The 24,662-nt window shown below is 50.6% G+C and overlaps 4 protein-coding genes across 4 annotated transcripts; 2 read left to right on the top strand and 2 right to left on the bottom strand.

Moving 5' to 3' along the window:
* Window positions 1-337: 337 nt before the first annotated feature.
* Window positions 338-2,724, bottom strand: HER10_EVM0013040 (uncharacterized protein). Its single transcript, XM_035482412.1, has 2 exons — window positions 921-2,724; window positions 338-850 (listed from the first exon to the last, which is right to left on the bottom strand). Exons 1-2 carry the CDS (start codon window positions 1,961-1,963, stop codon window positions 586-588), a joined length of 1,308 nt encoding a protein of 435 aa, XP_035330283.1. The 5' UTR covers window positions 1,964-2,724; the 3' UTR covers window positions 338-585.
* A 6,831-nt stretch (window positions 2,725-9,555) lies between these two features.
* On the top strand, window positions 9,556-13,586 carry HER10_EVM0003801 (DNA repair helicase). The gene is made up of 9 exons (XM_035473465.1): window positions 9,556-10,612; window positions 10,673-10,723; window positions 10,795-10,814; window positions 10,881-11,012; window positions 11,070-11,323; window positions 11,386-11,502; window positions 11,565-11,895; window positions 11,955-12,052; window positions 12,114-13,586. Exons 1-9 carry the CDS (start codon window positions 10,596-10,598, stop codon window positions 13,467-13,469), a joined length of 2,376 nt encoding a protein of 791 aa, XP_035329137.1. The 5' UTR covers window positions 9,556-10,595; the 3' UTR covers window positions 13,470-13,586.
* Window positions 13,587-13,748: 162 nt separating this feature from the next.
* On the bottom strand, window positions 13,749-16,868 carry HER10_EVM0005770 (DDHD domain-containing protein; the record flags this gene model as incomplete). The annotated part of the gene is made up of 2 exons (XM_035475374.1): window positions 13,749-15,609; window positions 15,661-16,868. 2 exons carry the CDS (start codon window positions 16,866-16,868, stop codon window positions 13,749-13,751), a joined length of 3,069 nt encoding a protein of 1,022 aa, XP_035329386.1.
* A 4,026-nt stretch (window positions 16,869-20,894) lies between these two features.
* On the top strand, window positions 20,895-24,486 carry HER10_EVM0001543 (dual specificity phosphatase). Its single transcript, XM_035471287.1, has 2 exons — window positions 20,895-23,650; window positions 23,711-24,486. The coding sequence occupies exons 1-2, from the start codon at window positions 21,880-21,882 to the stop codon at window positions 24,016-24,018; spliced, it is 2,079 nt and encodes a 692-aa protein (XP_035328885.1). The 5' UTR covers window positions 20,895-21,879; the 3' UTR covers window positions 24,019-24,486.
* The last annotated feature ends 176 nt before the right edge of the window (window positions 24,487-24,662 follow it).

Raw genomic sequence — 24,662 nt, 5'->3', positions numbered from 1 at the left:
GACCTTGCCGGGCGTGCCCTGACCTCAGTAGGTTGTCTGTTGGAACTTTGTATAGCAAGCCAACAAACAATCACGAAATTTGGAATTCCGGGCCATTACCCCTTATCCTGCCATATCTTGCCGGTGCACCCTGCTACTTGGAAGTCGTCTGCGGCCTCAAGCGAGGCCAGGCTGCTGCCTCCATGCCACCCACATTATAAATCCCGGCCTCGCAATGTAGAATCCACGGTATGTGCCAAATTCTATCCGATTGGTCAAGGTATAGTCGTTTTTTTTTTTTTTTTTGAGAACCGAAGGCCTTGCTCGGCCGTATAGCTGCTACTGCTATTATTTGACTTACCCTTATCATGCCCATCAAGTACATTCCGTCATTACAGTAATTCCTCATGCCGTGCCCGCTCGATGCTCCAACGCCATGATATAGACATTTACAGTATCTCCACAGCAAATAATTTGCCGTGCATGTAAATCAAACCAACTCCCCCAAAGCCAATTCGAGTTGGTGTTACAGTGATCCCTTAAACGTTGTGAGAAAGGCCTGGATGCCGCACAGCTCCTTCACGAGAGGACCAAGTCGCCGTTCCGTTACCGTTGCCAACTATCGCCATGTGTTCCATCGCTCGCGCCAGACAAGACGCTTCTACTCCTGCAAGCAGATGATTCGGGATGTAACAGGCTACTACCGGCCCCCACCGGCGCGTTGATGGGAGGCAGAGGCCCTGAGCCAGGTCCCATGGCATGTATCGGCCCTCCCATGCTACGATTGACCGGCGCTAAGCCTCCAAAACCCTCCACACGAAGGTCGCAAGTGCCAACGTCGAAGCGTTTGGAACATCCATCATCCATGTGCCTGAAGCCTGGGTTAGTAGTTTCTTCTTGACAGCCACTATGCATGTCTAGCTGTATCTCCCACAACTTACCTGCGAAGCGTGTCCTTCCGGGCGAACAACCTTCCGCAATAGTCGCAACGGTGGTTTTTTTCCTTCATGTGAACGCTTTGATTGTGTCTCTGAAGGTCTGTCTTCCGGACAAACCTCTTGTTGCAATCAGCTACTGGACATGGGAATGGGTATTCCCGCTTGTCGTCGTGTGTATCCAGATGTGCCTTGTAGTTGTAGCTGCGGCTGAAGAGTTTACCACATCCTGCAACTTGACACTGGTACTGGGCGTCCGCAAAGGACGTCATCTTCCGTGGCGCTCGTTTTGGGCGGTTGTGCTTTCCGTCATCTGCCCGCTTCGACTCTCGACTAACAGGAGCTGGCTCCCCCGCAGGAGAGTTTTGGTAGTACTGCTCCACGCCATATTCGACTTTGGACCAGCTTGGAGATTGGTTATCTGATAGATAGTGCTGGTGGAGATTACCGTATGTGCTTGATTCTGTCATGTAAGGCGTCTGCATTGAGCGTGGAGAAGCGTAGTGCGAGGCGTCAATTCCAGATCCGTACTCGTTGGCGTTCTCCATCTTGATCCTCGGCCCCAACGAACTCGAGGAATGCGCAACTTGTGCGTAGGACAGCGAACTTCTGGATGAGGATGGCCCGGGTGAGCGTCCCGGGGAGTCTGTAAGAGAATGTTGATGGTGGCCTAGCACGGACGAGTGGGGTGGCGGCGGAGGGTATGAGTCGGATCCGTACGAGGCGGACACTTGCGAGTCGTACTCAGCAAACGGGTCGTATCCTGTAGATAGAACATTCGGGATGGAAAAGGATGAGGATGAGGGCGCCATGATGTCGGTGGTAGTCCAATCTACCGGTGGTCGAGGATCCAAAGGTGGCAAGGAAATGTCTGCTTCGGCTGCCTGATCCAAGGAGCAGAGTTGGTCGGCAGCGTATAAAGAACTGATCTTGTACTGTTGAGCCGCCAAGTCTGGAGACGGATAATCAAGCGAGGAACGCTCCGATGGACAATAGGTGTGAGTTGGAGATGCTGGCGATCTGGTAAGAGATGGTGGTGTAAGATCCATAACTGGTTCGGCCGCAGGCTTGCTATTCTTTTATCGTTTCGACGGGCGGTTGGTTGTTGGGCGTAAAAGTTTGGTTTATATACCAACAGGGCGTTGGATCAAGACGCAATCAGGCCTCGAGGGGGGTGGAGGATGCCCGGTTGGGACTCGGGTAGATTTGTGTGAGTGGAGGAGCGTGTGGATAAGAACCTGATCGGGAGTGCTCTGATTCTGATTGGCAACCTTGTCTAAGAAGGCTGAGGGACAATGGGTAAGATGGGGAAAGAGGCGGTTATAAAGGAATTTGTTCACAGATGGAGAGGGGGCAAGACAAGGCAGCAAACTCGAAGCTGACAAGGATTCTGCTGAAGAGAGAGAAAGAGGTGCGTATAAAGGTGTCAGGGTGTAGATATGTATGAGATTAGGTGCGTGGGAAAAAAAAGGTAAGGTATCCGTGAGGTGTTGAAGTATCCAGAAGATGGGAATAACCTAGTCGACAGCTATCAGGGGTGGATGAGGCAAATGGGTCGAGATGACACCCTCGATCATCGCCAGCAGGGCTGAAGGGGGCCGAGAAAAGACAGAGACAGGAAGACAAGGCGGACCGGACGCTGGGATACTGCAACGTCCGAGGCAGACTCTTGGAAGATGATATACAACTTGTTTCTATCTCGGGATCCTGCTTCTGCCTGGGCCCAGAGTAACATGGAAGACAGAAGTCAAGACTAGGTGCAAAGGTAAAGACGAGGAAAGCTAACAATACATTGACTGGCCCCGAGTCCCGGATTAGCAAAGAAAAGAGACGCAAAGGGCTTGTCGACCTGGCAGCAGCGGCAGCAGGCAGGCCAGAGTGCCTGTGGAGTGGTGTTGGACCGTCCCGCGAAGGATTCGACAGACCTAGTCCAGCCAGAAGTACCATTGGGGGCGGCGCGAGACGTGGAGGGGAGGGCAGAAGAAAAGCAGGGGTGGATGAGAAGGGGCGTCGTCAGGCCAGGAACCCACCGAGAAGGGGGTGAGAGTAAGAGAGGGGGGATGTGACTAGAAGTCCGAACAATGAGAAAGAAACAGATGAGCAGCGAGCTCGCTAGGTGTACGGAGTACGGAGTCTTGTTGGATCAGCGGACCTTTTTTTTTCCCTTTGGGTATGGACGAGACTTGGTTGTAGCCGAAGGGCATCGGTGGATAGGACCGGGTTCGCCGTAGGTGCTAGGGGTCCATTTGCAGACTTGCAGAGAGTACTCGTCGTAATTGAGACTTGCCAATCCAGATGCTGCTTTCCAATAGGTCTCGACTCAGATGACCAGCCTCGAGTGCTCTCTGCCTGCGGCTTCCTGGTCTACGGCCCTGTCATCTGAAGCCTGAAGCTGGCTCACAGCTAAAGTGACTGGGACTCTGGGAAAGTCGAGAGGGGCCTGTAGGAGTATGAGAGAGGTGGAAGCTGAGCAACAAAACAGCTTGTGGGCGGTGGGCCAGGTGGTACGATGAATGCCTGCACCAACGCAGGCGAAGCACATTCATCCGTCCATTTCCAGGGTTGTGAGTGGTCGGTCCAGCAACTTGGGAATGAGAGAGGGCCTTGCCTAGAGGCTAAACAGGGATGCGACCTTTGAGGCTTGACCGGTCACTGGCACCCTCTGCGCCAGGGGTCCGGGGAAGAGATGGGAAGGAAAGGAAAGGGAAGAGGAGAGGAGATTTGCAGAGAAGGGGGAAAGTACAGAGCCTTAAAGAGAGGCACTGGTTTCAACGAATAGGATATGCACGGGATACGGATACGCAGTAGTATATCCAGGTCCTTCACCTTGACCTTGTGTGTTGATATACAGTCAGGGGGTGGGGGCTGGGGGACATTGACTGCCCTCGGTGTTGATTTTGTCTGTATGATTCCTCATTTTCTTCCCATGGTGCTTTTTGCTGGGCTATCTGATCTCTCACGCGAAATGGGCGTCCTGCGTCTTCTTCAGTTACCCTCAGGTCGGGTACAGGATGCGAGCGAGGAGCAAGCCCACCTTGATGTCTCTCACGCACGAGACACACGAGACACGCCCACAAATAAGCACACAGCCCTCGGGTTGTTGGTCGACGATGGACAACAAAAGCAAGACGATGAGAGAGAAAAACTTGTCGCCGTTTGTCGTTGGTTGTTGGAACTGTCTGAACCAACCGTTTAATTAAAGACTCGCCGGGAACATTGACCTAGACCGGACGGAGCCCGTGCGTAAAAGTGGACACCCAACGATCGATTGAGCCACATCGGCCGTGGTGGAGCCGTCGGGCGAGCTACCTAAGTGAGGTACTTCAGCATCAGGTACCTGACCTTTTCGTTCCTTCCCAGCCATTGTGCAGAGTACCGCCCGCTACATAGCGACTTCGGATACTTGAAGTATTTCGAAGCATTGCTTTGCCTTCCAGCGTTGGAACTTCGACACGCCTACGGAGTGCGGAGTGTGTCAAGGCAAGGTAATAATAAAAACAACGGCCAACATATTAATGCAAATATGCTCGGGACATTCAATTACCAATGGTCTCTTGCTCTGAGATGACTTGGATCGCGGCATAAAGAAGGAGTTGCGGTGGAATGAAAACCACTATGGGTTTTACATACTCGTGTGTTCGTACTTGCGCACTTGAATCAAGGTACCCACAGACTAGCTGCCTCTTACTCCCGTCCGTCTTAGATTCCTTCCCTCAACTTGTTTCGAGGTATCAATACATCGCGGTTCGCTAGGGCAGGTCTCGCTCTAGGCCTGTAGCCGTTACACCCACCCGTTGTCCACCGTGGCGTTGGCGCCCGCGCCTGCGTTGGTTCTGATGTTCAGAAGAATACTATCAAGGGTATCCGCAGCCAGTACCTAGGGCAAGGCCAGGTACAAGCATCTGGACTCCCCGCCCGTTCCTCGACGCCTTTGCAGGGTGAGCAGCCTAATGGTACCCTATCTGTAAGTTGGAACGACCCAGCCGTCCGCAAGATGAGTACCTTGTCTGGTGTTGGAGGCCAAAAAAAAAAGACTCCCTGGAAGAGAAAGAGAGAAAAAGAGGGAGAGAGGGGGGAGAGGGGGGGAAGAGGGGGAAGGGGAACAAAGCAAGTGTAGGGTAGGTACCGTACAACGACTAGGTATCCGTACTTGAGGCGCTGATTTGAATACTCTTCTCGCCTTCGCGAAGCTGCAAATGACGGGCCGATGAAATAACCTTTGAGAGAAGGAAGGGGGTGGCGCTCATCGGCGCCATCAAATATTAACTTCATGGCTGCACGTATTCGAAGACCAGAGCAGGCACTTTGGCACACTACTTTGCAAACGGGTCAGCGTTGCCGCTTCCAAGCAAGAAATCATCATCTATTATTTCCAATTAGAGAATGCATCAGAACGAAACTCCATCAGCCGGCAGACTGTGCTCTTTCACCAGCAAATGCTCTCACCTCACTCGTTTTCTCAATTCCAACGTTAGCGTTACTCCTTGCGCCCCCCCCTTCCCCTCCCCCCTCGGCTCCAAGCACCTCATTACCCTGTTCCTCCCGTGCTCCCATAGGTGGCCATGCGCGCCTTCGCGCCCGTATGCATGGCGTCAATGCTGGGCTTGGGATGCCTGCTGCCAATCGCCATGCCAAGTCTTCTTGTCAGGACTAGGAAGTCAGGAGCAGTTGGGTCTTCAATCGTCATGGTGTTGGCCCTGTCTCCAGAGGGTCCGATTTCCATGGCACCGTCAGCAATACGGATGCGACAACTCCCCATCCAACAATGTACGACGTTTCAATTCGATGGCCTCGAAGGAATCAGCCAAGAATCCAATGCGCGCACCTTATCGAATACCCCTGGCTTCTTCGGGCAAAGTGTGGAGTCTAATCGTCCGTGGGCGGGTTAGAATTCACCTACTACAATTGATGTGAAGATATTCGCAGTGGGTTCCGAGTCCTCTACGAGGCAACCCAATCTGTCATCCTCATGCTCCGTGAATCTATGACTGCTTTTCATGGTATTGAGTTATGAGTCTTTACACAGTAAGGCTGGCAATGGTTCATCTTGGTGATCGCTGCAGACGTGAGTATTATTGGAGACATCGCGAGTGGGGGACACGGCTGCATGGAGAAGTTTCTGCCATGTCTATGGACTTTCAAACCTGAAAGAGCAAGAGTTCATTAATAATCTGGCATTCTCCACTTATAGTAAATGCTTTGCTTGAATTCGATGGTTGAATTCGAGTCGATCCGTTATCGTGGTACGTTTTCACCCACCTCGCACTTATGAGGCCTTCGGGGCAGTCACTTTGTTACGGTATAGTAGAATAACGTCTGTTAAGATCCACGAGTAGCATCATTCTGCCCGGTAGGCGGTTCCAGCCCGCGGGGAAATCTACCCAACCATGCCTGTCCTCCCGTCTTTTATACCTCTTCCCCAGCCACATCTGCTCGTGGCAGCTGTCAAAGGGCATGGCGTAAGATATCCGTACCTTCTGTAAGGTAGAGGCAACGCAGAAAAGTTCCATCAAAGTAAGGCCAGGTTCCAAATTAAGGTAGGTGTGTGCCATCCAAGTCAGGTGCATGTATATCTGGTCACCGCGAGGCTGGTTGTGCCTGTCGTGCTTTCCTAGGTACTTGGAGGTACCGTGTGGAACTCCGTAGGGCTTTCAATGTCAGGGGGGGATGGAGCACGTCCCTCGGCCGCCGACAAACTACAAATACTATGTAGGTAGTAATACCAGGTACTCTCTTCAGGCTCTGCAAGGTACTTTTCTATGGGCTGGATGGAAACGGTCAAGACGCGGCCAACGGCATCCCCCATCCCATCCATTTCCCAAACTGTTCAGAGGCCCCTTTCGCTGCGTTTTTTTCCGCAAGAAGATAGTTCCATCATATTCGCATTCGCTGGGCTGCACTCGAAGACATGAGGCCCCGCTACGGGTACCCGAAGTTGTGGCGCTAGAAGCAAGGTGAGGTGATGGGAAACCTACGACCGGGCGCTGCGTGGATGGTACTTGGTTGAAGAGCGGCAGTCTGGCAGTGTTTTGACCGAGGTGTTCTTTTGATTGTCATGGTCATCGGAGAACCGAATAATCTGTGATACCCGGTCTGCCAGTCCATATGCTCTCGACTGTTTCCTTCATTTTTCGTATCGTTTTTGTGGTTTGAAGGATTTCGATAATCTTGTCTTGCGCATCTGGCCCTGTATAGAACATACCACGTCGGCATATCTGTCCAGACTATGTAAGGACTGCTGATTCCAAATTAAACTGACCCTACGAGACCTTGCGATCTCCCAACTCCCAGACCTCCAACTGCCTACCATGTTACCGTATACAGTACGCTACTGCGAGGTGGACACTGAATGAGCAGCATCCTTGCGTTCAGTCTGGCGTCTGCGAATCTGAAGCAAGGGTCCCCAGAAGCGAGACCGCAGCCGGGCGTAAGCAGAGCAGCCAGGTGGGTGCTTGATAGGGAACTTTGGTGAACAGGCATTCCATCTCAATTCCGAGCAGTGCGAGCTTTAGTTGAATCTCCCACCCTTCAACATGCCACCTAAATCGGAAAGCTGTATCTGCGTTCCTTCGCGCAAGCATCCGTGCTGCCAAAGGATCCGGAGTGCCGTCTGATTAAGTGCTGACTGTGACTCGGTCAAGAGATTGCGTCCAATGGCATGGGAATCTTACTTCACTGCGAAGAGATCATCGTTACCTACATGTACCTACAACGGCCGCCCCCAGGTTGTCAGCGAGCGGATGTACTCCGTATACCGCGAAGACCTTAGCGAGCCAAGCCATGCGTTGCCAAGTCATTGGCTGGCCTAGGCGAAGTGGACGATACATGCGCTAGATTTCCCCCCAATTGAGCGTGATGTGCAGTACATCATCAAGCTCTGCCTCGCAGTCCATTAGAGCTCGAGCTGCGCTTCCTTGTGTAGGGCACGGTGTCATAGGTGTAATTTATTTTGGATTTCTACCTCTGTCTCGTTTCTTTTATTAAAATTAAAAACGCTAATTTTATTATTATTATTATTATTATTATTATTATTATTATTATTATTATTATTATTATTATTATTATTATTATTATTATTATTATTATTATTATTATTATTATTATTATTATTATTATTATTATTATTATTATTATTATTATTATTATTATTATTATTATTATTATTATTATTATTATTATTATTATTATTATTATTATTATTATTATTATTATTATTATTATTTATTATTATTATTATTATTATTATTATTTAATCCGTAGTTATGAACTTTATAAGAGGAAAGTTAAGAATAAATAAAAAAAATTATAAAAATAGTTTAATAAAATAGTAAAAGTATTTACTAATACTATATATTAATACTATGTAATTAATATCGAGAACTGCTTAAGCGATAAATAAAGGTAATATATAAAATAAGTATTATTAATATACTAAGACTTATTAACCCTTAAAGCTTTTTAATAATTAGAAATTTAATTTTATAAATATTATACTAAACCCCGAATCATAATAAGGTCGTTTTAAAAATATAAATTAAATATTATTAACTTAAAAGTTTAAAATAAGTATATTAATATAAATGTTAATATTATTAATATTTAATTTATATAATATTAATATATTCTAAAATACTTAGTTAACTTTAAAATATAATTAATATTTTAATATTATAATAATAAAATAAAAGCTTAGAGAAATTAAAAAAATCTAAAGTTATTAAAAAAATCTAAAGTTATTAAAAATAGAAAATAAAAATAGTTTTTAACTATTTAAAAAGCGATTAATATATTATATTATTAATTACTATTTAGGTTATATTAATATTAATAATTATAGCTAGCTATAATTAGTTATAAAGTTTATTAAATACGTAATAAAAACTCGATATTAATCCTAATAAGACTAGCTTACCCGTAGGGCGAAGATAGCCCCTAATGAGGCGGGCCGACCCCAAAGGGGTTATAGGTATAATAGTGGATATAATCTCAACTCGGCTCATAGCAAAAAGCAAGACTTGATGAGATGCGAAGCTACGGACAGGCTAAGGTGAATATGCAGCTCTGACGACGTATTTACCATGAAAGCAAGGTCATGTTTTATCAGATTTTGTGGCAAAGACACCGGTGCCCTTGAGCATCCAAGGAACAGTTCGGGCCGGGACTATTTTCGGTGTGTCCTGACGTCTTGAGAAACGTCCATGAGCTGGAATCCTCTGTTTTATTCATGTTGAAGTCCTTTCCGTGAATGAGCGTGTTACAGGTAAGCGCTCCTCCTGTGCTAGTAAGTTCTTCCACATGCCGAAGAGAAAGTCTCACTCAGGCGCATAGCCATGCCGCAGAACCTGAACTTGCGAGACTGGGCACTAACCATGTGGCAGACCACTGGAAACGTATCCAGCGAACATACTACTTTCAGAACAGCTGGGCAGCTTCGTGACACTGAGGTAGTCATAACAACCTCCTGCCGTCTCAGTTTTGGTTCACACTAAGTTGTAGGTTCCGTATGCCTCTGGCTGCATCATACACCGAATGCATATATGGGTGGTAAGCTTTGCATCAACCTTTGAGTACACGTCACTCGACCGCAGAAAGTTGGCTGACAAGTCCTGAGCCCCCATCGTCGTGGCATCCCACCTCGTCCTTCAAAGTGAGAATGTGCCGCGCATATACGCAGGGTGTGTTCGATTCCCATCAGCCTTATGCTGTGCCGGGCGGGTAGCCAAGAACAATTCTCCGCCTTCCCGACGGATTCGTCAGCCATCCCGTCAAAGACGTCCTACCTTAAGTATCCGAACTAAGTATCCGAACGCTAGGTGGGCGTGATAAAACCACTACCGGAGAGTCACCACTTGCTGAATCACGAAAGGAGTGGCCGGTGCTGTGAGTAGTACGAATAACCAGCATCGCGTTTGACGTCTCTGTGCGGAAGAGCGCGAATACCCGAACCGGTTGGAAATCTGATACGAATCAAACAAAAAAGGGACCAAATGATGATTGACGGCGACAAAAAGTGGCAGGAAAGTGCCAAAGCGACTCTTGAGCGGACTACCTTAGGGCGCGCGCGCTGAACCTGGAAGTGACAAGCACCTCAGCCAAGCACCAGCCAACCCGAAACAAGATGATGACCAACGTGGGATGACATAAGCTCATTCATCACGTGAGGCCGCGACTGTTTGGCATCAAAGACTGGGAAGCTGTAGCCTGTCGGAATCGATCCCTCAGGTTCGCTGGGTCCGCCTCACGTCACTCATCGAGACAACTTTTCGGCACGGCAGAAGATGGCCATTGAGCTTCGCACTTGACGACCTAGTCTCGACTGTAACCACGAACTCCTTCTCAATCTCGAACTCGACCTCGGCCCCAACCTCAACCTCGATCTCCACTACCTCTGGAACAACTCTAACCGTAGAGCCGCTTCTGTAGCACAAGATTGCACTAGTCTGATGAGATCTGCTTCGGAATCTGGCGCCCGTGACCACGCTCCCGCTTTACTCGTCCACCTGGTCCATTTCCTCCTCAATCCACTCCACCTCCCCATTAATCAATCTCAATCCGTCAGCACATATCCTTGACCATCACGACCTTCTCTCATTATTCAGAATCGCTCCTGCCTCTCCTTGCACTCACGTTGAACGATCAACTTGACTGTATCGCTAGCTGCGGCACTCTTGCCGTCTCAAGATGAAGTTCTTCATCGAGTCAGTTACAGTCCGCGATTGCAAAAGAATCCCGCGTCGCAACTAACATTGAGGCCATAGCGAATTGCCAGTCCTTTTCCCATATCCTTCGATCTACCCTGAGCAATATGCGTGAGTTAGGCCCCGTGCGAGCTGCCCTTAGGCCAAGTAAAACGCTGACTAAATGCTAATATTGGCTTCAGATACATGTGTGATCTCAAAAGTGAGCAATAGTCCAAACGGGATTGAACGACGATCGATGTCGCTGACGTGCTGTCCCAACCCACAGAGACCCTGGACGCAGGGGGGCACTGCGTACTGGAGATGCCTTCAGGGACAGGAAAGACGGTTTCGCTGCTCTCGCTCATCGTCGCTTACCAGCAACACAACCCCGAGCACCGAAAGCTAATCTATTGCTCTCGTAAGGATCATACCGTCTGTATTTATACGCGTCTGATCCGCAACTAAAGGTTTACAGGTACAATGTCTGAGATCGAAAAGGCTCTCGCCGAGCTCAAGGCTCTCATGAAGTATCGAGCACAAGAGCTTGGCGAGGAGGAAGAGTTCCGTGGCCTGGGCTTGACAAGCCGAAAGAATTTATGCCTTCACCCATCTGTAAAACAGGAGAAGAGTGGTTCCGTCGTCGACGCACGCTGTCGTAGCTTGACAGCAGGCTTTGTCAAGGAGAAAAAAGACCGCGGCGAGAACGTCGACGTTTGTGTCTACCATGATGTACGTCTCGGCTACAGTCCTATTCTCTCCCTTGGATCTAACATGTTGCTGACTTGTGGCAGAACTTGGACCTGCTTGAGCCACACAACCTGATTCCAAACGGAGTTTGGACGTTTGAAGGCCTCTTGAAGTACGGCGAGCAACATAAGCAATGTCCGTACTTCACCGCAAGACGCATGGTAAAAGAGCCAATCACTGGAGACGATGCTTTGTTTGATACAGTGGCACTGACTTCGAATAGATGCAATTCTGCAACGTTATCATCTACTCGTACCACTACCTACTTGATCCTAAAATCGCCGAGAGGGTATCAAGGGAGCTCTCAAAAGACTGCATCGTGGTTTTTGATGAGGCTCACAATATCGACAACGTCTGCATCGAATCTCTCAGCACAGACATCACGGAAGACTCTCTACGGAAAGCCACAAGGGGCGCGCAGAACTTGGAACGAAAGATTACAGAAATGAGGGACACCGACCAAGAGCAACTGCAAAACGAATACCAGAAACTGGTCGAAGGACTTCGTGGCGCAGATGAAGCACGGCAAGAAGATGCGTTTATGGCGAATCCAGGTAGGCAATACCACCCGCTAGCTCACCCGCTGACTGAACATGGACTGATGTATTCATAGCACTTCCCGATGATCTGCTCAAAGAGGCGGTTCCGGGTAACATCAGAAGAGCGGAACACTTTGTATCCTTCCTAAAGAGATTCATCGAGTATCTCAAGGTATGTTAGCTACACTCAAGGACAGAGTCAGGCGTGCAGTTGCTGAACTTTCTTTCGCCAGACTAGGATGAAGGTCAGGCATACGATATCGGAAACACCCCCGTCTTTCCTCGCCCATCTCAGGGAATACACATTCATCGAAAAGAAGCCACTCAGATTCTGCGCCGAAAGATTGACGTCACTTGTACGGACCCTTGAGCTCACCAATATTGAGGACTATCAACCCCTGCAGGAAGTTGCTACATTCGCAACGCTTGTGGCGACGTACGAGAAGGGTTTCCTGCTCATTCTCGAGCCTTTCGAGTCAGAAACGGCAGAGGTACCCAACCCTGTCCTGCACTTCACGTGTCTCGACGCCGCCATCGCAATCAAGCCCGTCTTTGACAGATTCAGCTCCGTCATCATCACGTCAGGAACAATCTCACCCCTTGAAATGTATCCAAAGATGCTGGGGTTCTCAACCGTTGTGCAGGAGTCCTACAGCATGACCTTGGCCAGAAGATCATTCCTGCCAATGATCGTGACTCGTGGAAGCGACCAATCTTCTATTTCGACCAGTTTTCAGGTCCGGAACGAGCCGAGTGTCGTTCGTAATTACGGCACTCTCCTAACCGAGTTCGCCAAAATCACGCCAGACGGCATGGTCGTTTTCTTCCCCTCCTACTTGTACATGGAGTCCATCATCAGCATGTGGCAGGGCATGAATATTCTCGAAGAAGTCTGGAAGTACAAGCTGATTCTGGTTGAGACACCAGATGCACAAGAGACGTCGCTCGCGCTAGAGACATACAGGACAGCCTGCTGCAATGGCCGCGGCGCCGTACTACTCTGTGTCGCCCGTGGCAAGGTCTCGGAGGGCATCGATTTCGATCACCAATACGGTCGGACCGTCTTGTGCATAGGCGTGCCGTTCCAGTACACCGAGTCCCGCATCCTCAAGGCCCGTCTCGAGTTCCTGCGAGAAACGTATCGCATCCGCGAGAACGACTTCCTGTCCTTCGACGCTATGCGCCACGCTGCGCAGTGTCTGGGTCGAGTCTTGAGAGGTAAGGACGATTACGGCATCATGGTCCTCGCGGACCGTAGATTCCAGAAGAAGCGGACACAGCTGCCCAAATGGATCAATCAGGGCCTGCTTGATGCCGACACAAACGTCAGCACGGACATGGCCGTCAGCAGCGCCCGGCGTTTCCTCAAGCAAATGGCCCAGCCGTTCCGAGCAAAAGATCAGGAAGGTGTGAGTACCTGGAGTTACGAGGACTTGATGAGGCACAAGGAGAAAATGGACTTGGAGCGAATTCAGGAGCTCGAAGAGGTTGGTGCTGGTGGGGACGGCTACGGCGCCGACGGAGGTGACGAGTATGGCATGGATGATGACCTCGACCATGACTTGATGGAGATTGACGACGGGTTTTGAGGGCATTATGCCAGAGGATCGTCCACCTCGCAATTATGGTGCAAGGCTCGAGGTGGTAGAGATTCGTCACTTTCGCTGAGACGGTGCGGACGAGGATACAGAAATCTGAGAACGGGGTTAAAACTAAAACAAATTGACACCTGTATATGAGAACGTAAGGATTCTTTACATTGTCTTAACATTTCAGGAAACTCCAGGGCTCTCTACCACACCAAGCGTAATTTAAAACCGTGACCTATGTACGTGAAGCTTTCTGAGAAGGACGGTCTGAGCTGTCTATCACCCAAGCGGCCTCTTAGCCGCCTTCTGAGCTCTCATGGCAGGTATCGTGTTCTCCCTGCCAGGTTTCCTGCCCACTTCCATGCACAACATGCGAATGAAGTCCTGACTCGTCCAGTAGCAAGTATGCGCGCTCAGCATGTTGAGGTACTGGATCTCCAGTGGCCCGCCGCCGAACCTGAGGTAGTAGTCGATCTGGCCATTGTCATTGAGGAGATAAGCCTTTCGCTCGGCAATCTCCTCTCGCGTGAAGTCGTGAACCTCAAGCTCGAGCTGCGAAGGCAAGCGCGCAAAGTTTGGCTTTGGGGCCGGAGGAGGGGCCATGGTGGCTGGCGTAGGTGCTGCGCCGGGCACAAGACTCTTCACTGCATTGCCAACGTATCTGAAAAGGGAGGTGGCGCTTGACGGGACATGTGCTGTTCTCAGACTGGTTGCATACACCGGATCGATGGTACCATTCAGGAGGTAAGCGATGGGATCCTCCTTGGCCAGTACGTTGTAGATGTTGTCTACGGCGATGCAACCGTATCGACCGGCCTCGCCCGTTACTTCTGGCGCATTAATGTCGGCGGGATCAGCTCCAGGCTTCACCCTGCCGCGCCGAGGTTGAAGCATGCCTCGTTCCAAGAGCAGGAAGAAACCAGCGGGGCTTCCGACCAAGAATAAGTTCTTCGTGTCGAACTCAAAGAAGTCGGGCTTCGGCATTCTCGTCGAGAGGTCTAATTGCGGAACACGTGCAGGTTGTCGAGAGAGAATTTCAATAGCCATGGCGCTACCCAGAGAATGCCCGATGAGGTGAGTGCGCCCTCTATCTGCGAATCCGGGGTTGTTGCGGCACCAGAGGCGGTACACACGATTGGCCTCTGTCACCAGCGCGTTGATCATCTTGCCCTTGTGGTGAGATAGATAGAAGGGTATGTCGAACATGACATCCGATATCATGCTCCTCACTGCGGGAATACTGCCAGGCTCGATATCTTTGAGACTGAACCCGTCTGGCACGTGTTGTGCTTTGTCTTCCTCTGTCATTGGGCCGCCTTCCTCGAACGAGAGTGTATGTCGCCAGTTGATGGGAAGTACCATGATACCATTCTGGCCATCTCTTAAAACCCCCTTGACAATGGGATTCGCCAACTCCGTGTTAACATCACGCCGAAAAGCATTGATAGCGTGGGTGAAGTGGAAGCTTTCGACTCGTTCCGCAAACTTTTGGCCGATTCCATGAACCACCAACACAAGGTCCGTAACCTGGCCGCGCTCTTTCTCGGCCTTGCAGGCCGCGCAGACGTCTTGTCCGACTGCCTCGGTCGTGTTGCTGGCGGAAGAAGCTGGCTGCTTGGTTGCTTCTCGAGGCCGATTTTTGTCATGTGTACGCTCCCACACCGCACGATCGAAGCCGCGTACAACTGGAATGCCGACAGTCATCCCCTTCATAATCTTCGCAACAGGTCTCCTGCCGTAGTAGGCAGACGGCTTGAGGCTAGGTTTGAGGAGAAAGGCTTTGGAAGCATCTTTATAGATGACATGATAAGTTGCGTAACTTCGATGCTGTTGCGTAGCCGAGGCAGTCTTCAGGTTTGGGTCGATGGCACCCTCTGCTGCCGCCTCCCCACGGAAGCAGCTTGCGGCACAGAACGGATCTGATGAGATACGAGTATCCGAAACTGGCTCCTTGTCTCCGTCGCTAGGTTGACTCACGTTTTCTGGCCATAATCGATGTGAGACTTTCTCCTCGCCAAGAGGCCCTACATCAACGGCGCAACGGAGCTCATCATTCCACGTCTCGGTGTGAGGCTTGAGCTCTCGGTAGCCAGCCTCTAATTGGTTCGCCACAGCTGGGGGTATTGGTAGCATCGTATCTCTATCTATCTGTTAGAGCCTTATAAACATTTGAGAAGTTAGAACAACGAACCTGTAGAACCAGGTGGCACGTAGGACCATTGCAATGTCGTTCACAGGGGACCAGTAAATGGGCTTCATTTGTAGAGCCGGGATGGACACCATATGTAACCGCGAGATACCGACAACAACGTCAATAGCTTCTCTCCTGTAACTTTCATCGCTGACAATTTTAGCTTGCGAAGTGTTCGATCTGGCTCTGGGCGGCTCTGGCATAGTGAACGAACGCCTTGCATCTTGATTTTCGACATCATTCGATTTCAACTGTTCCGAAGGAGGGAACGACGTCGCCAGCGCATCTTGGGGTCGCTGCCGGAGTCCAGCACGCACAAACGGTTTGCCAGAGATACCATCGTCTGCAGCATGCTGCCGGAACGAAGTGCCCAAACCCGGCGTGGAGGGCCGAGATGTTTGCTCGCTTGTCCGAGAATCAGATCTAGTCCTCGACCCAGACTCCAACCCCGTGTTGCCAACCTCTCTTCCCATTCTCTGCAATTCGCTCGCTGCTTCTTGCCGAGGACTGAATGAGCTGACAATCTCCATTTGCCGCGAACGAGCCGAGTCCGCTCGTGGCCGGGAAGAAGAGACACTCCCGAATTGGGAGCGCGTCTCGCTCGATGCTACGAGACCCCTGAGTTCCATCATGACTTCTTGCACGACTCTCTCCTGGCCGAGCGAAGGGTGATGTTTCCTGGCCAGCGCACAAAAGGTATTCTGGAGCTCCGTAGAGACGTCAATGAATAACTCCGGGCAACATGTAGATATCGGGGTGTCCGGAAGCAGATCTGAAGCTTCGCCGGCCGTGGTCGATGTTTGAATGATGCCACCATGCTTCTGGAGGTGCTTGGTAGCTAAGTGTCGCGCTAAGAGGTTCAGTTTATGCGCGTTGGCTTTCTCAGTATGGGGACTCAGTTTCCTGTCTCGAACCAGCTGCTCGTGAGCTTGAATATCATCGTTAGACAGAAAGCTAAGCCATGCCTTTTCGAGGGCATTGTTGTCACCGAGGGAAAATGGACGAATCGGGCCACGAGCAGTTCGGGCGTCGGACACACCAGCGATTGTCCCAGGAGACAAAGGGTCGTCTATAGGTAAGATTGAAGAGTAGAAAAACTGTGCAGCCACCGCTGGAATGCCATCTTCGACGCCCTCAGTTGATGGCTGGGACACCGGGGCAAGGCGGCACTTGAGGCCGTACGTATGGTTTTGTTCTGAAAAGTCCATCTTGTTCCGCTGTTATCATTCGAGGTCGGGCTTACTATGCTAAGTTCGTCAAGTTCGATGATGTGAGGTTTCTGGATGCGTCACAGAGGACAGTGAACGGGGATACCACACGCAGATCGGAGACAAGTGAGGAAGGCCAGGCGTCGTGGTCAAAGGCGTGGTTGATTGAGGTATCACGGGTGGCTGTCGGTGAGCCTGCGGAGCGATGTGGACTTGAGCATGGCTGGAGCAGTGTTCTATGAATTTCGCGATAGCCAAGGAGGAGAAGCGTGGTATGGTAGAGGCAGACTTTAGCTAGTAAAGAAGACGCGTTAGTCATCTTTCAAGCGGGATCGAAAAGTGCGTGCCGCGATCACTGACGCGATGCAATAGAAGGCTTACCAAGGCTACCAGCGCAGAGGCCAAGAAGGACTCAAGAGGGCTGATGCGTAGACCAAGCTTCCGCTCGAAGTCCACAGCTTGAGGAGGGAAGTAGAGATGCTGTTAACGAAGCTCCAGGGTTGGGTGGGAGTTGTCGCTTCGATTTCGCGCCTCAGGATCTGTAGGGTGTAGGTTTCAATCTAGGTTCTTGACAACTTGTGGTTGTTAGCTCAGGAACGAGCAGGAGTGGTGCGTAATACTCTGGGCATGCGCAGTGTTGCCTTAGATTGACTCGCCTTTCGCCTTACCTAAGGAACAGTAAACGGTAAGGCGAAAGTCCGAAAGCATGTGCTCCTTTCCGCAAGTGTTTTGCTCTCGTGCCTCTCAATGACGTAAGATGGTTGATGCTTCTCGTCCTAGGGAAGACTGGCCTGCCTTAGGTCAGCATCAATTGAGCTTTAGTGGCACCAGCCACATGAGGCATGGAGGGATTGATCTACCCACCTTAGCCTTTAGGTATCCGAGCCAGTAAGTTGTGACCGCGGTAGGTCATATCTTAACGTGAGGTCCCTAAGATAGTGGGGACTTCAGCCCCACCCCCGCAACGGGTGCTCCAAAATAAGTGCTTCTGTGACAAAAGTGGGAGGATGCCCAAGTAGCTGCCCTGCATCGATCTTGGAAATTTTGATATTGGCGCTGACGGCTTTCGATCTCGTTGCTGAAGCTGTACACCGAAGCTCGTAGAGTAGGGAATCCGCTATGGCGACATCGTCCTCTGCGGACGTTGACTGACTTTACTGTGCACAAGGACTGGAACATGACCAAGTAGTTTGAGGGCTTTGGAAAGTTGATGCAGAGCCGCTGTTTACTACCTAGAAACGTTGGGGGGAGGGGTCTAGAAGTCGCACTCTTTTCTTTTTTCTCATAGAGGCGATAGTTTAGTGTCTTGCAGCAAGATGCCAGAATGGTGCTAGATATTGTCCACCGCTGGGATATATGGATAGACAGGTGTGTTCCCGGCACTGCTTGCTAAATGGAACGATCCAAGAATCACCAATGTATGATGTGGAGCCCCTCTCGTGCTGAAGCCTGAACCTAGGGCCCGACCGGAATACCTAGTACCTATACCACCACGTACCTAGTTATCTAGTGCCTAATGCCTTAGACATGCATCCGTCCCGGGAACCAGCAGTCAGGGAGATGTTCTGCCACGGTTTCATCCATCTCATCGCATCTAGCCTGGCCCTTACATCTGACGTTGAGCTTCGGCTGAATTAAAGATGCTGGCATATGTCCTCTACCAGTTGTGAGTATGCGTGGCTTGGTGTTTTTCCGTACTCACAGGTAGCAGGGAAGAATTAGCACTTGATGATTTAAAGGAAGAATTGGACACGTACGAAAGGGTCGAATGCAACCGGCTGAAATAGGTATGGCCCTGGCTCCGCGGATGAGCCGGACAGTGGAGACGGAATGAGACGACCATAGCAACGTGCCGTTGAGTTGGACTGAACTGGAGTGTGGTGCCAGGTCGCACGTGAAGTGTTCAGTAGATAAGTTGGTAAAGTAGTTCAAGACGTCGGTAGAAGATTTCTTGGGCATGAGACCTCCCTCTCATTCCGTCTCTGATTAAGAGCATTAGTCTTGAGTAACTCTGGTGCAGATAGGTAGGAACTCGAGTCTCTTGTCGCCACTCAACATGTTTCAAGAAGGGCAGACAGGCAGGGATGTCGCGAAATACAAACAACTTTGTGCCAACGAACTCAACGATAGGGTTACATAAGCTAGGGTACCGACCTTACCTACGGTGCCTTGGAACATTAATGTGCAATTCTGCAAGAACCGTGGCCACTCGCAGCAGTCCCAACTCCCAATTCCTTGCCCACCTACCTTACCGTTCACTCACATTATCCGGTATCTAATCGTACCCTGCCTTACGTCAGCCAGTACTAGAAGTATCTTCCATACCTCAAGGACTATGACTACCTTACCAAGGTGCCTATTTCACTACATCTTCTATTCGTGTGTACTGTCGGGCGATATGATGATCATAACGCGGCAAATTGTGAATGCACACAGGCATCAAAACTGAGCAAAGCACAAGAAAAAAAAAAAGAACGGAAAGAAAAAAAAAAAAAAAAAAGCAGAGGGAAAGGCAATCGAGTCATATCATCGTGGTTCTCGATGGCATGCTCTGAGTCTCACCGTGTCTGTTTGATGTATGGCGGGTGCGGTGCAGCGGTGCGGTGGTGGCACTCAATCCGTCGACCCTCAATGGCTGAGACTGGCGCTACGACCACATGGATGCCACTGGATGCACCAGCCGTGCAGTAGCGCCTTGCTTCTTCCCCACTTGGAATGTGACACCCCCGCCCGTCCCCACCCCCGATTTCCTGGGTCCAACCAAGGGGCCCCCGGGACTAGGTCTTGATGTCTCGACCCTTTGAACGTTTGGTTCACCACTTTACCACCTCTCACACTGCTCTCACACTGGTACAAACAAGTAGGCACTGGCCATGGTGCCGTCGTTTCCTACGCAAGTTGCTAAGGTGGTCGTGTAAATAAATGTTATCTGAGTTCTCAATATTGCCGTCGATACATTGACCGAGCACCAGACGATGGGTTTAATTGCCAACACAAGCGATGGCCCCGGCTGCATTCGACCCCGAGTCTTCCGCTCCATTCATTTCTGACGTATGCTTTGGAAACCTCTGTGTTTCCTCTGTTGCCTGGCAGAATCAATCTTTGCCTCAATCAATTGAGAATTGGACGACTCGGAGGCCTAGACCAGATCGACAAAAGACATGTCTATCCGTACGGATACGCTACCTTAGCACGGTTTGGTTGGATATCGTTCCTTAGAAGCCGAGGTGAGGGGTAATCAAACCCGGGGTCCAATATCGCGCCTCGCTCCCTAGCAGCACGCCTGGGTATCTCGAATGGAAGACTCAATCATTGCCAGGTTGGTAGCTTTCTTCTTTGATGACAGCCAGCAGTCAAAGAAATATTGAACAACACGATAGTGAGCATTCAATCCACGAACCTCAGTAGCATCAAGAGGACTCCTGTGTGACGGTCACAAGAAATGATTACCTGGGTAATGAAGGTAACCTCCCATACTCTGTGTACCTTGGGTATCGCGACCATTAGCGCTAACTTGCCTTGTTGAAGCCCTCTGCGGCCGTGCTCCAAGCCAAATAAACGCTGCCCACCATTGGCACTGGTCCCCCTTCCCCCCTTCCCCCCATGTCCCTCTCCAACCCCCTCCCCCCTCCTCTACTCATGAGAACTCCACATCTTTTAGGCTCCTTGATTGGACAATATGGGATGCCAGGTCAAGTGGCTTGGGAGTCGGGGCGCGGACATGGGCTTGGTCTCGCATGTTGGAGAGAGCTGTCTGCCCATCTCGTCGACGTTGGACAAGCCTAAGATACATACCTTGCATTACCTGAGTATGCCAGCAGAAGGTAGGTGCATTTATTACCTGATACCTGAAGGTACGGAGAAGGTGGTAAGGTAAGGTAGGGTGATGTGTTTGAAGGTCGCTTCTCACCACCGTGACGCCGGCACTGTACCTGGCGTGTCACGACTCCTTTCAAGGAGCTTAGCACGCAACTAAAACCTTCATTACTTCAGTCTAGGTATCCCACGGCTTCCTCGCTCCCCCCTGTGCGTTCGCTCCTTTACTCTTCTTTCCCAAATCATCCGACACCTTTTCGTGACATGATGCCGCCCGCCCCCCTCCAACCATCATCCAAATAACCCTCCTCCGCCTTTCATTCGGAAAGCATTGTTCGTCCATGTCCTCGCTCGTACTGGCAGCTTCAACGTCGGCCTTACACTCGACTCATGTTCACAGAGCCGTTTGTATCATTCACAAACAGCGGAGAGACGATAGGCACTGACTGCCGCCCCAGCTTATCACGAACTGGCGCTACTGCATTTCGCTACTACCGGAACGTACCTACACTACCACACTCTACCTAAGCCGAACTGAAGCTACCCTGCTGTTTGGTTGCTTTTGGGGCACGCACGATAAGGATCGCCCATCACCCCAGCCAGTCGATCCAAGGCCCAGCCGATTTACGGTTAGTTCGAGTGCCTTCCTTACCTTACCGTTCACTGCCTCCAGATGTCATCTCTCCCTCCTGTCGCCCTCCCCAAGTGCCCTTTCCTGGTGCCCTCTTTCTACCCTCTCCACCCTGTCTGTCCCCCTTGTACTGCCCCCGTGCTCCCACGCCTGTCTAATTAGTACCCCAACCTGTCATGGTAACAAACATTCTCCTTCCTCCTTCCTTCCAACATATCTCAAACTCGGGTCAATCAGACGGACGATTCGAGCATCTTTCTCTCTCATGCTCATCTCATGAGCATTCGAAGGCCTCCTCTATCATTCGTCTGTTGTGTCTGTTACCAACTCGACGTCTAACATAGTTTGGTTGGATTGCAGGTATTACCAACTTGGCACAAGAGTCGCGCCCCGTTGTACGCGTGGGTTTAGGCCTTGATTGCAGCTCCACCGTCTTTCCAACCCAGCCCCGACTGTTCGCAGACAGCCGGTGCACAGCTTCAATTGCGAACAGCTGCCGGGTCAAGGCAACAAAGTGAACGAGACAGGAACAGAGAACAGAAAGAACATTATACACACCTCAACATGGCGACGATTGCCCTTCCGAGACCCATTGCCCCGCACCGCCCAACGTCGACGGTGGGATCCGTCCCAACCATATCGCTCGAGTCCATTGGCACTGCTCAACTGCCCGTACCAAACAAGCATCTTCCAGTTTGTCCTCCAGGTCCTGTTCCCGCCGAGGAGCCAAATACTCCTCCTCCATCACCTCCTCGCGACGACGATTTGATTCAGCAGACTTCGTTGTTGTTCCCCCCCGACAAGTTCTCCAAATTCGAGTCGGGCCCGGCCACCGTATATACCGTGAGCGCCGCCGATGTGGCTGCTGCTGTCGACTATATCTCCCGTCAGCCCTTGCCGGATCCAAACCAAGTCTTCCCATGGTTCCATGGTCTTCATCCTCACAATCATATCCAGCAGGCTTTTTTCATCGCCCGCCACCGTTCACTCCGCAAAACACCTACATGTGTTCGAGGGGTCACGCTCGTCAAAGCGGACGGCGATCTGAGCGTCGCCCGCCTCAAAGGTGCTATAGCCCCACAGGAGCTCATCAATCTGGCCGCCGCCGAACCCGAATTTCTCGATGTCGATCCTCGCGATGGCTTTTGTGTAAGGAATTTCCAGATTCAGGCTGCAAAAGCTGCCATGGTTTCGGACATTGTTGTTTATGGTCAGGATGAGACGGCTGTTCGCAAAGTGAGCCTTGATATTGCGACGGCACAGCTTCGATGGCGACAGAGGCACGAAGCTCAGGGCCACACTGTTCCGGAATACAACACGTTCATGTGTTGTTCGCCATTCAACAACTTTGAGAACAACCACAAGGAGATTGTTGCTGTCGACGCCCAGGGCCACTTGACTGGCAATGTCCTCGACTTTTTCCACCAAGAGCGGAAGGAGATGTATGACATGACCAGAGCATCGGAAATATCCCACAATGTTTGGCTCGGTCCAACACCAGAACCTTCCTCAGGGGAGGACCAACAGTTCGATGTTTTGATCGAATGTAGTGATGTCGGTCGGCTTAACCCTTCGGCACTGAGGGCCTTGGCTGAGTCCCGCATTGAACCTACTCAGAGGCCCTACATTGACTTCCCCTCTTCTGGAAGCATCTTACCACCTACATGGTCACAAGCCGAAGCTGATGGCATTTTGGAAACCTGCAAGTGGATTTATCACTTAGCCCATGGCACGCTTCCAGCTACAGACAGCACCGATATCGATAGGGACGGTGACACCGGTATGAACGGGCAGGCTCTGTCGCCTGTTAATAGGAGAGAGAGAAAGATTCTTATCCACTGTGCCGATGGATACACCGAGTCTACCATGCTTGGAATCGCGTACTTCAGCTACAGCACTGGCAGGGGCATTCCCGATGCTTGGCTGGACTTGCATACCATCAAGAAGCGGAATTTCTTCGCCTATCCTACTGATGTTGCTCTTCTTACCTGTATCGAGGCCCGATTGCTACATGAGTCGCCTATTCACTCAGGTAAGGGCCTCGGCGAAATCACATCGCTGATCAAGGAACCAGCATGGCTTCCCGGTCTAGATGGGTCATTGCCTAGCAGAGTTCTTGAGTATATGTACCTCGGTAACCTATGTCACGCGAACAACCCCGACCTGTTGAGGGCCATGGGGATAACTCAGATTTTGAGTGTTGGCGAGACTTCGATGTGGAGGGAAGGCGAGCTGGAGGAGTGGGGTCCAGAAAACGTCTGCATTGTACAAGGAGTGCAGGATAACGGAATTGATCCTTTGACGGATGAATTCGAGAGATGCCTCGATTTTATTGGTAAGTCGGTAATTCTTGATCTTTTGAAAGTCGGAACACTGCTTATTCGTTTTACGTCAGAGCGTGGCCGGCGCAACGGAACAGCCACATTAGTACATTGCCGCGTCGGAGTATCGCGCAGTGCAACCATCTGCATCGCCGAAGTAATGCGGTCGTTGGGTCTGTCATTTCCCCGAGCATATTGCTTCGTCCGAGCCCGCAGGCTCAATGTCATTATTCAACCCCACCTCCGTTTCGCGTACGAGCTTCTCAAATGGGAAGAGCTCAACCAGTCGAAGAAGAAGGGCTCATCTAGGGTGAAGCGGGAACTTGAATGGGGTGAAATCGCCAGGGAGATCGCTCTGATGAACCGTCCTTACGCCAGGTAAACTCGACTTCTTTCCCGACCCGGCGGCGTGACGCGTATTCTTCTCTCTTGCGTCGACTCCGAAACCTATATCTCTCGTTTACTCGCCCACGTGGATCGTCGGACATTCTTTAATATTACATTGATACCAGTCTTGGATACATCACAGACAGCTGAGCAACCGGCCCCAAGGTCTGGTCGGTAGCTGTGAACTTGGGTTTGTATCCTCAGTGGTGAAACTTCACGTGGAATGATATGTGCGGATATACGACTGATGGAATGGCGCTATGGTATGATCTCCTGTAGGAGCGAGTTTTCTTAAGGGGGGGAGGGGTTTACTTTGGGATGGACTGCCTGGCGCATGATTTTGACAGCTGTATTTCGGCTGGCCTGGTGTTTACGTGACTATTTCTATTTTAGGGTGGTGGCGGGGGCATCTTCAAAGCCTTCGTGCATACAATCTTTTGATAATAAAGGATACTTGACCGCCAAATTATCAGGTACTCGCGATCAGTAACGACCACGGAATTTTGCTAGAGGCATGAAGAGTGTACCACAAGCAATAATCCACACCTAGTAACAGGTCACCAACTTCCTCTTTAACCATGCGTGGTGTCCTGAAGCTAGTTGGTTGCTACAACATATATTTGGCAGAACAGCTGCTGT

This window comes from Colletotrichum scovillei (genome assembly GCF_011075155.1).
Source record: "Colletotrichum scovillei strain TJNH1 chromosome Unknown Contig00009, whole genome shotgun sequence".
Classification (NCBI taxonomy): Eukaryota; Fungi; Ascomycota; class Sordariomycetes; order Glomerellales; family Glomerellaceae; genus Colletotrichum; species Colletotrichum scovillei.
This window is presented reverse-complemented; position numbering and strand designations above follow the sequence as displayed.

Excerpts from the sequence above, each read along its gene's own strand:
- HER10_EVM0001543 (XM_035471287.1), top strand. The coding sequence starts at position 21,880 with ATGGCGACGATTGCCCTTCCGAGACCCATTGCCCCGCACCGCCCAACG. Across the intron at positions 23,651-23,710 it reads GAGATGCCTCGATTTTATTG|AGCGTGGCCGGCGCAACGGA; the intron begins GTAAGTCGGTAA and ends GTTTTACGTCAG.
- HER10_EVM0013040 (XM_035482412.1), bottom strand. The coding sequence starts at position 1,963 with ATGGATCTTACACCACCATCTCTTACCAGATCGCCAGCATCTCCAACT. Across the intron at positions 851-920 it reads CGGAAGGACACGCTTCGCAG|GCACATGGATGATGGATGTT; the intron begins GTAAGTTGTGGG and ends CCCAGGCTTCAG.
- HER10_EVM0003801 (XM_035473465.1), top strand. Across the intron at positions 11,013-11,069 it reads AAAGCTAATCTATTGCTCTC|GTACAATGTCTGAGATCGAA; the intron begins GTAAGGATCATA and ends AAAGGTTTACAG. Across the intron at positions 11,503-11,564 it reads ACTTCACCGCAAGACGCATG|ATGCAATTCTGCAACGTTAT; the intron begins GTAAAAGAGCCA and ends GACTTCGAATAG.